This window comes from Ahaetulla prasina, chromosome 9, assembly GCF_028640845.1.
Source record: "Ahaetulla prasina isolate Xishuangbanna chromosome 9, ASM2864084v1, whole genome shotgun sequence".
NCBI classification, from domain to species: Eukaryota; Metazoa; Chordata; class Lepidosauria; order Squamata; family Colubridae; genus Ahaetulla; species Ahaetulla prasina.
The window spans coordinates 22,028,158-22,045,920 of NC_080547.1; the positions used below are offsets into that span (position 1 = coordinate 22,028,158).

Below are 17,763 nucleotides of genomic sequence, written 5' to 3' on the forward strand. Positions count from 1 at the left end.
GTCAGAGGTCTCCAACCTTGGCAACTTTTAGACTTGTGGACTTCAACTCCCAGAGTTCCTCAGCCAGCAAAACTCCCAGAGTTCCTCAGCCAGAAAAGCAAAGCTGGCTGAGGAACTCTGGGAGTTGAAAGTCCACAAATCTTAAAGTTGCCAAGGTTGGAGACCCCTGTTCTAGTCAAACCCCTTGCTCAAGTAGGAGACCCTATGCCATTTCAGACAAATGGTTGTCCAATCTCTTCTTAAATACCTCCAGTGTTGGAGCACCTACAATTTCTGAAGGCAAAACGTTCCACCGATTGATTGATTGATTGATTTCTCTTTGGGCACAAACAGTTGACTAGTTCTTCTGCCTCTTTGAATTCAAGGGATGGATCACAAGCCTATTTTGAGGTGTCCTCATAGGGACCCAGACATAAACTTCATTTCATGGATGTTTGCAAAAGTAGTTAGAAATCTATTGTTGTAGGAATGCAAACGGTCAGCTTCTTTCTGCCTTGGAGACTATTTGAGGATGAAAGGAAAGGTTTCATGTAGTTGGAGCCTTTATAAACCAGCACTTCCAATCCCAAAATCTTTCACAAAGCACTTTGAAGCCAAACTGCAATCATCTTCACTTTGGCTGACCTTGAAATGCTGAGAACATCTATAAATCAGTCATTGTCCCTCCAGCTAACTAGCAGAGAACAAAGAACAGTGTTAAAACAGTTTCCTGCCCTTCAGCCAGCACAGGTCCTAGAGTAGCAAACATCCCCTTATCATCCTTCTTTGCAAAAGAAGAGGTGGGGGGGGGGAAAGGGAATTAACAGATGCTGTTTCCTCTATGTATCATTTCACTTTTTGAGAAAGGGAAACATCCAAACCGTCTGATCATGATTCCTTTTCTAAATTTTTTAAAAAAAACCTCAAAAATGAAAGACACTGCAGCCTACTCGGTGACAGAGAGAGTAAAGGAGCCATGAGTTGTGATTGCACAGATGTGGAGTAGGTTCTGCTGGGACACAACTCATAAATAGAGATTCTCAGGTTTTCAGGTATATATTTTGTGGTTTTATGCATGAGAGAACATTTTTTTCCTGTAGAATGGACACATTCAGTTCTTCTAAATAGGTGACCATTTCTGAGCACCTGCTCTTTAGCTAGCCATGGATCCTCCTTACCAAATATTGGAAGGAGGCATCTGCCAGAGAAACATCCAGCAATTGTGTTAGGCTTCTCCCCGAACAACTCAAGATCAGCTGCCAGAGAAACTAAGATAGCTGAAAGGCGCTAGAGATTCTGGACAACACGCCAAACAGGAAATGGCACGGATGGTAGGGAGGAAAAGAAGAAGAGAATTGTAGCAGATGGACTGAGCCAGAAGGTAGCATATAATCCTGTCTTCTGAGGCTGTTTTTGTCATTATTTCTGCCTTGGTAGAGCTGAACAGATTTCCAGAGTAGACACAGTCCATATCAGCTGGCAAAGCAATGCTACTGAAGGGTGAATAAGGCATATGTCACTCTCTCTAGCAGAGCAGAGGAAGGAGGCCTCTGGTTACCATGTTCTTCTCTGATGAGAGGAACTAGACTAACAGGTGCATCCTCTTAGAGTAATCCCAAACTTGGTGACTTGGGACAAATGATGCTCATCAAGAGGACATTTCAAGCTTGGTGGCTGTTACCATCTGCGGAGAAGGTTTTCATGCATTTCATTTCTGTCGATCTTCCCTTTGAACATGGCAGACCAGAGGCAGGGACTTAATGAGTCATGTACTAAGATATGGTTGACTGACCTCCCAATGTGCATACTCAGCTGCCTGGCTACCAGCATATCCTTTGTGATAGTAATCATAGGTGCCCTAGGGCAGCAAAATAGGAAGGAAGGAAGGAAGGAAGGAAGGAAGGAAGGAAGGAAGGAAGGAAGGAAGGAAGGAAGGGAGGGAGGGAGGGAGGGAGGGCTTCAGTATTTAGAATGAATAGCATTTGTATGAGCAATCATAGGTGCCCTAGGGCAGCAAAATAGGAAGGAAAGAAGGAAGGAAGGAAGGAAGGAAGGAAGGAAGGAAGGAAGGAAGGAAGGAAGGAAGGAAGGAAGGAAGGAAGGAAGGATAGCATTTGTATGAGTACTAAATTGTTCCACTGTGCAAATGCCTTGATTCTCTCTCTAAATCAGTGTTTCTCACTGCCTTTAAATTATGTGGACCTCAGCTCCCAGAACTCCCCTGCCAGCCATGCTCTAAATGAAAATGGAAACACATTGAGTCTTCAGCATCCTATTTGGAGGAAGATTTCTTCTCATGGTCAGATATCCCTGACATTGTGTTTTACAATGTAGCTCCTTTCTATACAACTCTCCTGTGCAATTTTAAACCCTTGCATCAGTGGTGAAATCCATTTTTTTTTTACTACCGGTTCTGTGGGCGTGGCTTGGTGGGCGTGGCAGGGGAAGGATACTGCAAAATCTCCATTCCCACCCCACTCTGGGGCAAGCCAGATGTGGTATTTGCCAGTTCTCTGAACTACTCAAAAATTCCGCTACTGGTTCTCTGAACTACTCAAAATTTCCGCTACCGGTTCTCTGAACTACCCAAAATTTCTGCTACCGGTTCTCTGAACTACCCAAAATTTCTGCTACCGGTTCTCTGAACTACTCAAAATTTCTGCTACCGGTTCTGCTACCGGTTCTCTGAACTACTCAAAATTTCTTCTCAGAACCTGTCAGAACCTGCCGGATTTCACCCCTGCCTTGCACACATATGGCCTGATGGAAGCAGAGGAAACTCCTGCTTCCTACATTTTAGGTTATGGAGCAAGACGTGCTGGCAACTGTTCTGGTTCCGTCTCTTGATGGATCTTTTGAAATCCAGTCATGGTCCAAGAAAGACACAGTCAACTAATCCTCTGCTTCTAAGATTTTATTTGTGCAATAAATGGAGGACAAGGTTTTTTTAGTACCTAACAAAATGAATGAATTTATAAATGCACACTTTCAGCTACTGAGGAACATGCAGCACGGTTGAAGTGTTTAAAACCCATTTCTTCCTCATTTCTATTTCAAGCTATAATATGCTAGTTTGCCTATCATGGAGGTCTCTTTTCCCACTAGCATCACATATACAGGTTTCTTTAAAAAAAAAGGTAGCTGCATTTTATAAATTAACCTAGTATAGATTCCAGTAATAATAAGTCACATTTATTTGACACATTTTTATCTCAAAGGGCCTCAAACAGCTTAGAAAAGTAATAGACTAAGTGATGATGAGAGAAGTTTCAGACTCACCCAAGGTAAAAAGGACATGGGCTGTTTAATAGCCAATCAACAAAAGGAATACAAGTGAAGAAGCCCCCAGACAGTGGCAGTGAAAGGGAACTGCCTATTCAAAATGTGGGTCTCCAAAGAATCAGAACCAACACATTCTTCCTTGAGTGGAGCTCAGATTTTCCACCAGGACTGCATGAGACTTGAGTACATCCAGATAGTATCTTCAGTTTGAAGAAGAGCTGTGCAAAGGGACACTCACATAGATGACTCACTTCTATGTGGTAAGTCCATTCTATAATAATAATAATAACAGAGTTGGAAGGGACCTTGGAGGTCTTCTAGTCCAACCCCCTGCCCAGGCAGGAAACCCTACACCATTTCAGACAAATGGTTATCCAACATTTTCTTAAGAATTACCAGTGTTGGAGCATTCACAACTTCTGCAGGCAAGTTGTTCCACTTATTAATTGTTCTAACTGTGAGGAAATTCATCCTTAGTTCTAAGTTGCTTCTCTCCTTGATTAGTTTCCACCCATTGCTTCTTGTTCTATCCTCAGATGCTTTGGAGAATAGTTTGACTCCCTCTTCTTTGTGGCAACCCCTGAGATATTGGAACACTGCTATCATCTCTCCCCTAGTCCTTTTTTTCATTAAACTAGACATACCCAGTACCTGCAACCGTTCTTCATATGTTTTAGCCTCCAGTCCCCTAATCATCTTTGTTGTTCTTCTCTGCACTCTTTCTAGAGTCTCCACATCTTTTTTACATCGTGGCGACCAAAACTGAATGCAGTATTCCAAGTGTGGCCTTACCAAGGCATTATAAAGTGGCACTAACACTTCACATGATCTTGATTCTATCCCTCTGTTTATGCAGCCCAGAACTGTGTTGGCTTTTTTGGAAGCTGCTGCACACTGCTGGTTCATATCTAAATGGTTGTCTACTAGGACTCCAAGTGCTGTGAGAGGGCTATTGCTTGATCTGATTGTCAGGGTTCCAAGTAATACACCAATAGCAAACAAAACTCCAAGGCAGGCAGGTTCCTCAAAGAACAGTTTTATTGGATATATCACATTGGCACAGTTCTGGTGAAAACTGGCTCTGACTGTTCCCACAGTTTTCACCTAATTAAAAGTAAAAGATTTTTCCCTTCCCCAAACAATGGTCACATGATCCAATCAAGGTGCCATCCGGTTGCCTGGTAACATCACTCCTTCTCTCTCTGACCAGGTGTGAGAATGTCCTTGGTTCCCAGGAAAAAGCATTTTGTTTTGGCTACAAACCCCAGCTATCTCTATTCTCCCCTCCTTATCCCTCAGCTCCAGTGTGGCAACACTGAAGCTTCAAAATGGCTTCGATCAGGTCAACTTCAGGGTTGACACTGATGGTGTCCTAATCTTTGGGCCCCAAATCCAGCTTTGACCTTCTCTTCAACTTTTTGAAAAATATGTCTGGTGGAAATCATTGTCATAGCAGTAGATCATCAAAATAAATCCAATTTTTATGCAGTGACCTTGTAGGGGAATTCATAGTCAGAACTATAGTGATACTTAGCTTAGACCAAGTCATCATCATCATTGTCATCATTGTCATCATCATCATTATCAGTTTATTTATATATTTATATTTGGCGACTATGATGATGGTGATGTTGTACCATCAAGTCATTGTCAACTTTTGGGGTCCACATCTAGATTTTTTCTCTCTAATAACTTGTCCCTAACCTAGTCCTAAAGCACGTAAAAAATGCACGTTGAAAAATAGGGACCACTTTGTTGGGAAAGTAATAGCACTCGGTGTGCCTTCGCCGTTTAGTCATGCTGGCCACATGACAAAGGAGACGTCTTTGGACAGCGCTGGCTCTTCAGCTTAGAAACGGAGATGAGTACTGCCCCCTAGAGTCAGGAACGACTAGCATGCATGTGCAGAGGAACCTTTACCTTTAACCTAGTCCTTCAGCTCTTCCAACCATGCTCTTATTGCTACTGTAACTTTATTTTTTAATTTATTATTCCAATATATATATACAGTTGTCCATCTCAAATCCATGACTCTGGATGGATGACCAATAATTTAATAACTCTGTAGGCTATTGTAGGAAATGTAAGTGATTCACACCACTGTACCACTGAAGCCAAAAGAGATCATCTACATTTGGGCCTTCAGACAAATGAAGTCCAAGTTACCAAATTGCTGGTGATGAACTGAAAGCAATAAAAATAAGTTTCCTCTATTTTAAACTTATGCAGGCAATGATGAACAGAAACATTTCCAGAGTTTAGGGGTGAAATTGAGTTTTTTTTTTGTTTACATTTATATCCCGCCCTTCTCCGAAGACTCAGGGCGGCTTACAATGTATAAGGCAATAGTCTCATTCTATTTGTATATTTTTTTACAAAGTCAACTTATTGCCCCCCCAAAAATCTGGGTCCTCATTTTACCTACCTTATAAAGGGTGGAAGGCTGAGTCAACCTTGGGCCGGGCTCGAACCTGCAGTAATTGCAGGCTTTGTGTTCTAATAACAGGCTTCTCTATTGTCTGAGCTATCCCGGCCCAAGTTTTCAGCTTCCCAAGGCAACTGACTTCAGTCAACAAAGAAATATTCACTTTCTTTTTGAATACAGCAGTGATTGTGCAAATGTGCATCATTATTATTACCACGAGTTTAAAATGAGGACCATTTCGGGGGCGGGCGGGCAGAGGGAAGGATAATATAAAAGTGTGGTTTATTTCAATATAAAGAATGGTTTATTTTCTTTAAATAAAAAAGAACCTTGTTTCTAAGTTTCCTTAAAGTAATTTAATTGGTATATAATAGCATAGTTAATTAAAACAAATCAATAGTAAAAAAATAATAATTGATATTTAATATGTTTGGGAAAGAACGTTTAGGTGCAATATAATTAACTCAATATTAAGTAAGTGTTGGATTTGCAATTATGTCTTTACAACAATTATAAAGTTTCTTTTTATTTTTTTTAATAAACTTGCAATTAAGCAGGAAGGAACTCTCAAAATTATTAAACAGGTATTATGGGCTATTAAACATTTATTATCATTCCTGATGGGATACAGCTGCACAACAGTAGAAATTATGATGATGATAATAAACCTGTACTACCCCTTCGCTGTAGCATTTTTACTGCTACATCCCAAAATTGAGCCCTCTATGATTCTTGCAGAAGCTAATTGACTATGGGAAGAAAGAAAGAAAGAAAGAAAGAAAGAAAGAAAGAAAGAAAGAAAGAAAGAAAGAAAGAAAGAAAGAAAGAAAGAAAGAAAGAAAGAAAGAAAGAAAGAAAGAGGGAGGGAGGGAGGGAGGGAGGTGAAGGAAGGAAGGATGGAAGGAAAGAAGGAAGGAAGGAAGGAAGGAAGGAAGGAAGGAAGGAAGGAAGGAAGGAAGGAAGGAAGGATCATTTGTATATCAGCCCAGTGGTGTAATATTAATTTTGTAGGCAGGAGATGTCAATTTATTCTTTTTCAAAAGAAAAACAAATAAGTTTATAAATCTATTTATTAAAACATTTAATAAAATAGAATAAATAGCTGCATTAAAAAGAAGATAGCAAGATACATAGTGGATAAACTATAAAATATCTGTAACTTAAGTCATTTGCAATCATACAATTTGATATTAATTAAATATATATCTATATATCACAGAGTTCATTGTGTCATTCGGAAATTACTAGATATAAGGCATGATTTTAATACTGATATTACCATTGTATTTATGTAATCAAGTAAAGGAAGACTGGGGGGAAAAAAGAAAAAAAATCTGTTAAAAAAAACTATTGGGACACTACATAATTTTAAATTCTCTCACATTGTATGCAACTGATGATTGCTCAATATAATTATAAACATTGAAACTGTTTCTAATTACTATCCTCGCATCAATAATTTCCCCTTGAAAAGCATATGGTGACTGTTGGGATTTCCTTGTTGCATGACACTTGAAACATAAAGGATGTTTTCTCGCTCATATTTAGTCAAGCTTCTGTTATCAATGTATACTGCTAATTTAGCCGTTGCTGTATGTTCTCCAAATTTTGGTTTCCAAATCTAATACCGTTGGCAAAGTATCTATTTTCTAATGTTGAGCCAAATACGTCCTCGTAGCCATCAACACTTATCTTAATAATTGTTATATATTTTATTTATTTGTTCTGGAACAATTCTTAGTAAAATACATCCTCGTAGCCATCAGCACTTATCTTAATAATTGTGATATATTTTATTTACTTGTTCTGGAACAATTCTTAGTAGAAAAGGAGATGCCAATTTAGAAGCCTACCATCCTCAGTTTCAAAGAAGAGCTTACAAGAAAGTCCCTAGATTAAGGCCAACTACAAGTAGTCCTTGTCCGATAAATAGAATAGAATAGAATAGAACAGAACAGAACAGAACAGAACAGAACAGAACAGAACAGAATAGAATAGAATTTTTTATTGACCAAGTGTGATTGGACACAAAAGGAACTTGTCTTGGTGCATATGCTCTCAGTGTACATAAAAGAAAAGATACCTTCATCAACCCTTGCAACACTTAATGACTGTCATAGGGTACAAATTTAACAATTAATGATACAACACTTAATGATAGGCGAACAAACAAGTCAGTTCTAGAGGAGATCAACCCTGACTGCTCTTTAGAAGGCCAGATCCTGAAGATGAAACTGAAATACTTTGGCCACCTAATGAGAAAACTGTTACATACAGTCATAGGTGGAAGGAGATGGGTGATCGGAACGATGAGAAGATTAATAGTAATGCAGACTTAGTGAATAGTTTGACAGTGTTGAGGGAATGATTTGTTTAGCAGAGTGATGGCGTTCAGGAAGAAACTGTTCTTGTGTCTAATTGTTCTGGTGTGCAGTGCTCTATAGCGTCGCTTTGAGGGTAGGAATTGAAACAGTTTATATCAGTTTAAAACAACAGTTTTAAAGAAACAGTTTAAAAGTGATTTATGACCATTTTTTACACTTACAATGATTGCAGCCTCCCAGGGTCATTTGATCAAAATTCAGATGCTTGGCAATGGACTCATATTTATGACGGTTGCAGTGTCCCCGGGTCACGTGATCATATTTTGTGACCTTCTGACAACAAAGTCAATGGGATAGCCGGATTAATTTAACAATCGTGTTACCAATTTAACAACTGCAGTGATCCACTTATCAACTGTGGCAAGAAAATAGAGCAAAATTCACTTAACAACTGTCTCACTTAGCAACCTAAATTTGGGGCTCAACTGTGGCCGTAAATCGAGGATTGCTGTAATATCCTAAGCACAGACCAGGAGTGATGACTCTTGACCTTTTTCATTTGTTAACCGACAAGATATTAAGACTCAGTGGAGAAAGGTAAAAGTGAACGTGAAAAAGTGTGATAGTTTAAAGGAAAAACTCTTTGCTGCTCTGTCATTCATCCTGATTAATGTAAACAATATTGTTGTGCCTCGCCCACCCTCCTCTCCTCAGCTGGGCCCCTCCCATCTCCTGCTATCTGAGCCAGAGACTGATAGTGAAGAGGAATGGCCTGGCATGCCTCCAGCCCCCAGCCCTGGCACCATGCCCGGACAGAATGAGCAAACAAACCTCCCTCCTACAGCGTGTGAGCAAGAGGCCAGCCACGTGCTAGAATTGCCAGCAGCAGAGCAGGAGGACGAAAAGACACAGTGGATGGATTCCAGAGAATGGAGAGGCGATGTCAGCAAAAGGAAGGGAGGGGTAGGCTAAAGATAAGTGCTGAGTCATGGAGCCACCCCTCATGGTCTATATAAAGGATCTGCTTTTTGGCATTCCTTGAGTCAGGCAAAGTCTCATCTGGTTGCTGAAGTCACACCTTGGATTCCTGCCTGCCCTGAGAACTCTGACAGGAATTTGGCAAAGCTGCAGAGGCTTCGTGGCCACGCTTAATACAGACTTCCCAGACCCAGCTGTCAGAGGAGGAGTGGGACACGACAAATATAATGAAAACAAATATAAGGCCAACTGGCCAGAGGTGGGATTCACTAACCTTCCCTACCGGTTTGCAAATGTGAGCCCACGCACCACCTCTGTGCATGCACACGGCCTTCTACGCATGCGCAATTGTCACGCATTACATCCAGGCAGGTAGGCGGAGCCTCGCACAGTCGCCACTACCGGTTCGTGTGATCCGGACATAACCGGCTGAATCCCATCACTGCAACTGGTTCTTATCTGTGTTTCTAAGTTAAGCACTTTCAGCTCTTCACGGAATTTGCAAAATTCACCAACCCATTGGTTTCAACATGGAGTTGATACAGCCTAGGCATTTTACTTTATGTGTATCTTTTTGAATGACATGCTGGGACTCTTTTTTTTGGATATAGATCTTTTTGTAATTTAATAATTACCAGCATAGTCAGCGGCAGTAAACAGGACTGTGCAAAACAAGATGATAATAATTATGCAATTACAATTCACAATTAAAGTGAAAGGGGGTTGATTTGTTCATTTCCAAAGTCATTATTTAGTGTGGTTGATAAGGTTAGGCTAATTTAGTATTTTTTTAAATAACATTTTGATACCTTAGTAGTTTATTAAATGCTTAGTGTGTGTGTGTGATGGCTCAGTGATTAAAGACACTGAGCTTTGTCAGCTGAAAACTGAAAGCCTGGGTTCGAGACCCGAGAGCTGTGCAATGGGGTGAGCTCCTGATCCTAATCAAGGCATTATAAAGTCGCATTAACACTTCACATGATCTTGATTCTGTTCCTCTGTTAATGCAGCCTAGAACTGTGTTGGCATTTTTGGTAGCTGCTGCACACTGCTGGCTCATCTTTAAGTGATTGTCCACTAGGACTCCAAGGTCCCTTACTTTTGATTACAAAATCAAATTCAGTGGTGAAAAAAGTAAAGTTCTATATTTAGGCAAGAAAAACAAAATGCACAGGTACAGTACATGTGTTACCTTGCTCAATAGTAGCAACTGTAAGAGGGATCTTGGAGTCCTAGTGGACAATCACTCAAATACAAGCCAGCAGTGTGCTGCAGCTGCCAAAAAAGCCAACACAGTTCTAGGTTGCATAAACAAAGGGATAGAATCAAGATCACGTGAAGTGTTAATACGACTTTAGAATGCCTTGGTAAGGCTACACTTGGAATACTGCACCCAGTTTTGCTCGCCATGATGTAAAAAAGATGCTGAGATTGTGGAAAGAGTGCAGAGAAGAGCAACAAAGATGATTAGGGGACTGGAGGCTAAAACATATGAAGAACGTTTGCTGGAACTGGGTATGTCTAGTTTAATGAAAAGAAGGACTAGTGGTAACATGGTAGTAGTGTTCCAATATCTAAGGGGCTGCTACAGAGAAGAGGGAGTCAAGCTATTCTCCAAAGCACCTGAGGGCAGGACAAGAAGCAATGGATGAAAACTAATCCAGGAGAGACCAGCCTAGAACTAAGGAGGAATTTCCTTACAGTTAGAACAATTAATCAGTGGAACAACTTGCCTCTAGAAGTTGTGAATATTCTAACACTGGAGGTTTTTAAGAAGAGATTGGACAACCATTTGTCTGAAATGATATAGGAGTTCCTGCCTAAGCAGGGGATTGGACTTGGAAGACCTCCAAGGTCCCATCCTATCCTATCCTATCCTATCCTATCCTATCCTATCCTATCCTATCCTATCCTATCCTTTATTCTGTTCTACTCTACTCTACTCTACTCTACTCTACTCTACTCTATTCCAGCCCCAGCTCCTGCCCACCTAGCAGTTCGAAAGCATGGAAATCAGAGGTGAAATTCACTTACCTTCCCTACCTGTTCGCAAATGTGCATGCACTATAAAGCCTTCTGCGCATGCACAGAGGCTAAAAATTATCACCAAAAAAAGGGATGTCATGACGTCTGTGTGGGTGGGTGGGTGGGGCTTCACACAGTTGGCCCTACCGTATTGCGCGATACGGTAGGAACCGGCTGAATTTCACCCCTGATGTAAATGCAAGTAGATGAATAGGTACCACTTAGGTGGGAATGTAACAATGTTATCGGCAACTTCAGCATATCCTCATGCCAGCCACATGACCATGGAAGTGTCTTCGGACAATGCTGGCTCCCTTGATTGAGAAACAGAGATGAGTATCAGCCCCTACAGTTGAAAACAACTGGACAGGGGAAATCTTTAGCTTTACCTTTGCCTTTGCTTTCATAGGAGTAAATATGTGGTCTGTTTACTTCTACCATTTTACAGCGATGCTGTATGTTAAATGCCATGCAGAACTAAGTGGTGTGAAGAGGTGACTGCTTTTTTAAAAAGAAAAAATTGAGACTTTTTCATTTGCTCATTTTTTTTAAAAAAAATCCATTTTAAAAATTCATCACTTACCTACTAATGTGAGAATGGATTGGATTAATACTGATCCACACTGATTAATAGAAATTAAAAATTAATTTTTCATGTCTCTCCATTGGCTCCTTGCTATTCATCACAGATGAGTGACAGAGAGGTTGGTCTTGGCTAAGAAGTTGGATTAAGGAAATTGCAATCAACCTGTCCTTAGATGCAGTGGCTTTCTCATTACAGATGTAACTTTAAAAGAATCACAAGCAAAATTAGCATACCTCACTACATTAAATGAGTAAACCTCGGCCCTAATAAACTGGAAAATAAGCCAAAAGCTAAAACATGTGAAGAACAGTTGCAGGAATTGAATATGTCTAGTCTAATGGAAAAAAAAAGGATCAGGGGTGACATGATAGCAATGTTCAATATCTAAGGGGCTGCTACAGAGAAGAGGGAGTCAGGCTATTGTCCAAAGCACCTGAAGGTAGAACAAGAAGCAATGGGTGGAAACTAATCAAGGAGAGAAGCAACCTAGAACTAAGGAGAAATTTCTTGACAATCAGTGGAACAGCTTGCCTTCAGAAGATGTGGGTGCTCTATCACTGGAGATTTTCAAGAGGAGTTTGGACAGCCATTTGTCCAGAATGGTATGGGATCTCATGCCTGAGAAGTGGGTTGGATTAGAAGATCTCCAAGGTCCCTTCCAACTCTGTTTTTCTGTTAAGCAGGCAGAGACAGAGTGCCTTCTTTTTTTTTTCCATCTCGGTATAAGTAGATTTCATTGGAAATTTTCCACCCTTATTTTTCACACTACAAGATAGATAGATAGATAGATAGATAGATAGATAGATAGATAGATAGATAGATAGATAGATGGATGGATGGATGGATGGATGGATGGATGGATGGATGGATGGATGGATGGATGGATGGATGGATGGATAGACATAGGCATAGGCATAGGCATAGGCATAGGCATAGGCATAGGCATAGGCATAGGCATAGACATAGACATAGACATAGACATAGACATAGACATAGACATAGACATAGACATAGACATAGACATAGACATAGGGATGGATGGATGGATGGATGGATGGATGGATAGGCATAGGCATAGGCATAGGCATAGACATAGACATAGACATAGACATAGACTAGACATAGACATAGGGATGGATGGATGGATGGATGGATGGATGGATGGATGGATAGGCATAGGCATAGGCATAGGCATAGGCATAGGCATAGGCATAGGCATAGGCATAGGCATAGGCATAGGCATAGGCATAGGCATAGGCATAGGCATAGACATAGACTAGACATAGACATAGACATAGACTAGACATAGACATAGGGATGGATGGATGGATGGATGGATGGATGGATGGATGGATGGATAGGCATAGGCATAGGCATAGGCATAGGCATAGGCATAGGCATAGGCATAGGCATAGGCATAGGCATAGGCATAGGCATAGGCATAGGCATAGACATAGACATAGACTAGATATAGACATAGACATAGACTAGACATAGACATAGACATAGACATAGACTAGACATAGACTAGACATAGACATAGACATAGACATAGACATAGGGATGGATGGATGGATGGATGGATGGATGGATGGATGGATAGGCATAGGCATAGGCATAGACATAGACATAGACATAGACATAGACATAGACTAGACATAGACATAGACTAGACATAGACATAGGGATGGATGGATGGATGGATGGATGGATGGATGGATGGATGGATGGATGGATAGGCATAGGCATAGGCATAGGCATAGGCATAGGCATAGGCATAGACATAGACATAGACATAGACATAGACATAGACATAGACATAGACATAGACATAGACATAGACATAGACATAGACATAGACATAGACATAGAGGGAGGGAGGGAGGAAGAGAGAGAGAGATCTCACAGTTTTGGGAGTAAGGTGATACACATACCCACACACTCCCACAAATACGTCTGCTCTTTCCTTTAGAAAAAGCTATACTTGAATCCATTTCTCTGCTTGTTTGCTGATAGCCCAGATACCTTCTGTAAGAAAGCAAGAGATCAAAGCCATGGGCTTCATCGGGCCTTGATGTTCAACCACTTTACTGGACAGCTATTTTGCTCTGATAATGCAGAGAGCTTGGAGACAGATTTATATTTCCGCGCAGGTTCCGTGTTCTATTTTATCACACAGTCTGCTAAGTGAAAGGGATTATAAAGCTCTCATTACTTGTATCTGTTGAAGGCAGAGATTTACTGAGCATCTCCTTGATGTAAACATGGCGTCCAAAACAAACCTTTGGAGGAGGGAAAGGACTTTCTGTTGGGGAATGTGAACTGGATGGGCACTGATAAAACACCTAGACATTTCTAAAGTAATCCATACCCATTTCAGATGGAAGAGATAGGAGAATTCATGCTTGAAATAATATACCCACACAATTCCAGCTACCTGCTTAAAGACCGAAGGGATTTGGTAGCATGATAGGATTAGCAAAATAATATAAAACTGAAATCAGCCCTGATTTTTTCATAATTAGTCCTCTCAAAAAGTTAAAAAAAGAAGAAAAAGTATCAAGGCTCTTTAAAAAAGCAAACCAACCAAGTTTTATAACACAGATGGGGAATTCCCCAGTTTTCAGTTCTGAAGGCTAACTCAGTCATTCACATTTTGAGTCACGGTCTCCAATTCATAAATATTTCCAGCTGAAGATGCAGTGACAGCTAACCACTGCTCAAATTGATGATATAAATTAATTTCCACTTTAGATATCACATTCAATATTAAAATACCGGGGATACCACTGGGATTGTCCACACCCTTTGGTAAACTAAATAAATGAATCATTTCGAAGTCAGAATAACAAGACCCAATCTTCGACTGTCTGGGGACAGAGATGGATTGCAGCGATAGGCTCCATCCCAAATACAAATGCATTTGTTTTGATGTGTGAAATAACTCTGCAGGCATGCAGAGGGTCTTTAGAAATAGAATATGTGTAGAATTTGAGCAGTGCCTATTATTCTATATTTGTCCTCCTAATTGTTTCATCTATCAGTGAAAATAGTTGTACATATCTTCCCCCCAAAATAACGCCATACCTTCGGAAATCTGACTTTTACCATTTTTTTTTCATATTCTGAAAACAAAGGGTACTGGGCTCTAGCTCCTTATTTATTTATTTATTTATTTATTTGTTTGTTTATTTATTTGTTTGTTTATTTATTTAGTCAAATACATATTAAATAATATATATAAATATAAGCATGAATTGAATACATAAAATGAATACAACTAAAGGGAACTTTAGGACAGGAACGGTAGGCACGCTGGTGCTCTTATGCACGCCCCTTACAGACCTCTTAGGAATGGGGTGAGGCCAACAGTAGACAGTCTTAGGTTAAAGTTTTGGGGATTTTGGGATGAGATCATGGAGTCTGGTAGTGCATTCCAGGCATTAACAGCTCTGTTACTGAAGTCATATTTTCTGCAATCGAGATTGGAGTGGTTCACATTAAGTTTGAATCTATTGTGTACTCGTGTATTGTTGTGGTTGAAGCTGAAGTAGTCTTTGACAGGAAGGACATTGTAGCAGATGATTTTATGAGCTATGTTCAGATCATATTGAAGGCGACGTAGTTCTAAATTTTCTAAACCCAGAATTTCAAGTCTGGTGGCATAAGGTATTTTGTTGTGAGCAGAGGAGTGGAGGACTCTTCTTGTGAAATATTTCTGGACACACTCAATTGTCATATGTCCGATATGCAGTGTGGGTTCCAGACAGACAAGCTACATTCGAGAATTGATCTAGCAAATGATTAGTAGTGTAATCTTACCGGAGAAGATGCTATGCAAGATTAGGTTTACAACTTTTAATGCCTTTTTGGCGATGTTGTTATACTGAAGAATATCACTATATATTTAAAGCAGACGCGATTTGTAATGAACCATTTTGCCAATTGATCTATACTTTGCTTTGACTTTTGTAGAACTTGGTCTCCCAAGAAGAGGATGTTATCTGGTCTTTGGATTTATGTACAAAGAGAAGTATCGGCGAATGACTGAAGGTTAGTGTAACATCTTCCTTTCCAAGTATTTTCCACCTTTCTTTATTGCCATGGTTTTACTTTTCTTCCCAAATTTTTACTTTTCTTTCCCAAATTCAAAAAAGACCGGAATGTCTCTATTTCTAAGCATCTGAGAGATTATTTTTACTTGTCCAAGTATTTGGGGCAGACCCATATCTGTTGTTATAATGCCTACAGAGAAGTCTTCCACATTAATATGGAAGGTTCCTCTTTAAAGGAAGCTTCCATATTACATATTGAATTTAATATGAATTTAAAATTAGAAGAATTTAAAAAAAATCCTCTAAAGGATAAATCATCTTAATCAACCAAGATGATTAAAGGCCTGGAGACTAAAACATATATGAAGAACGGTTTCAGGATTTGGGTACAGCTAGTCTTGAGAAAAGAAGGACTAAGGGTGACATGAAAGCACGATTCCAGTATTTGAGGGGCTGCCACAAAGAAGAGGGGGTCAACTTATTTTCCAAAGCACCTGTTGGCAGGACAAGAAACAACGGATAAAAACTAATCAAGGAGAGAAGCAATCTGGAATTAAGGAGAAACTGCCTAACAGTGAGAATATTTAACCAGTGAAACAAGTTGCCTTCAGAAGTTGTGGGTGCTTCATCACTAGAGGTTTTTAAGAAGAGATTGGATAGCCACTTGTCTGAAAATGGTATAGGGTTCCTCCTTGAGCAGGTAGTTGGTCTAGAGGACCTCCAAGGTCCCTTCCAGCTCTATTTAGAATAAATAAAGGTCTACTTTTCATCTCCTACTTTTATAACCAGGCACAAGGCATCTTCATGACTTGGTATCTACCCAGATTCATATCCAAGGACAAAATCTAATGATCTGGTACTGCTTGCTTGCTTGCTTGCTCATCAGAGGCAGTTAATGTGCAAATAGCAATCATAGTAAGAGAAGTAGCTTTCTTAGTCTACTTACTCATTGTCTGAAGATAAGCAACTGGTCCCCATGAAACCAAACCGTAGTGATAAAATGAAGATATGCACACTAATGGAGAGGAGACTACTGAAGACAACCTGAAATTGGTGTTATATATGTTCCTATTGCATATACTTTAAATGATATTTAGCTGATCATTTCCTTAACTTATTGAGTTCTCACTACCTTTGATTACTCTTGGAATAGTTAGATGGAACTCAGAAGCAGAATAATTAAACTATCAAAAACACTTGCAATGCAAAACATCATCCAAGCAGCTTCCAGTTAAAGAACGAAATCTCATAGAAAAAAGCCTCTCATACTACCAATATTTAATGTGCTTGCTATTAAAAATAAGAAATTGGCAGAAGCTGCTCTCTTAATTGCTTTTCTTTGTCCATAGAAGTTAATATTCTGTCTTTTCCTCATTTTCCATTGGAGTACAAAGAGAGACAAATTATACATAAAATTCAAAAACAAGCCAGCAAATAACTGGTGGCTTCAGAAATGTTTTTAAAGCTTCTTCCTTACTTGGATTTAGAAATTCACAGCATGCTAAAAGTAGCTCGTCTTTTTGATACCAGCGTTGCTTTTGATCTAGCCGTACTTCATCCAGCCATAAAGTTGCTAAGGTATTAAAAAAAAATGTTGCTGACAAAGAAGGTACCAGCAGTTTCAAGGCTACAGAGAAACATTATAGTTACAGGGGGAAAAAATGCATCCTAAGGCCATTAAGGGAACATCCAAATACCTATTGACTAGAAAAGGTGGAAGAAAAGAGCCTAGAATTTAAACCATAGAATATAATTCTAAAGTATTTGATTTCTGTCTATTACACTGGGCAAGTCTTTGTGTGTATAGTTTCATTCTTGCCTGCAATAAAAAAAAGTCTAATATAGCTAAGTCATGTCTGAGATGTTTTGGCCAAGTAAACCAATTCCTGAATAATGGGCTAAGTATACAGAAAACCAAGAATGACAGCTGATCCCGTTATGAACCCTGACAGTTAGAGGCTATGTATAATGATGTAGTACCCTCCAGCCTTATGAATCAATTCAGACATTTGGGGGAATTATATTTATTCTTTGCAACTTTCTCCAGAAATGTTTTCAAAAAGAGACCCACTGTTGAACAAATAGGTTTCCCATCACTTATAGAAACCT

General features: G+C 39.7%; 1 protein-coding gene across 1 annotated transcript in view; it reads left to right on the forward strand.

The window, feature by feature from the left end:
* Window positions 1-17,763, forward strand: part of KIRREL3 (kirre like nephrin family adhesion molecule 3) — a 483,489-nt gene that overhangs the window by 48,939 nt on the left and 416,787 nt on the right. The window contains exon 3 of the mRNA XM_058194674.1: window positions 15,575-15,652. Within this exon, the coding sequence (XP_058050657.1) occupies window positions 15,575-15,652 (78 nt within the window). The remainder of the gene's footprint in view (window positions 1-15,574; window positions 15,653-17,763) is intronic.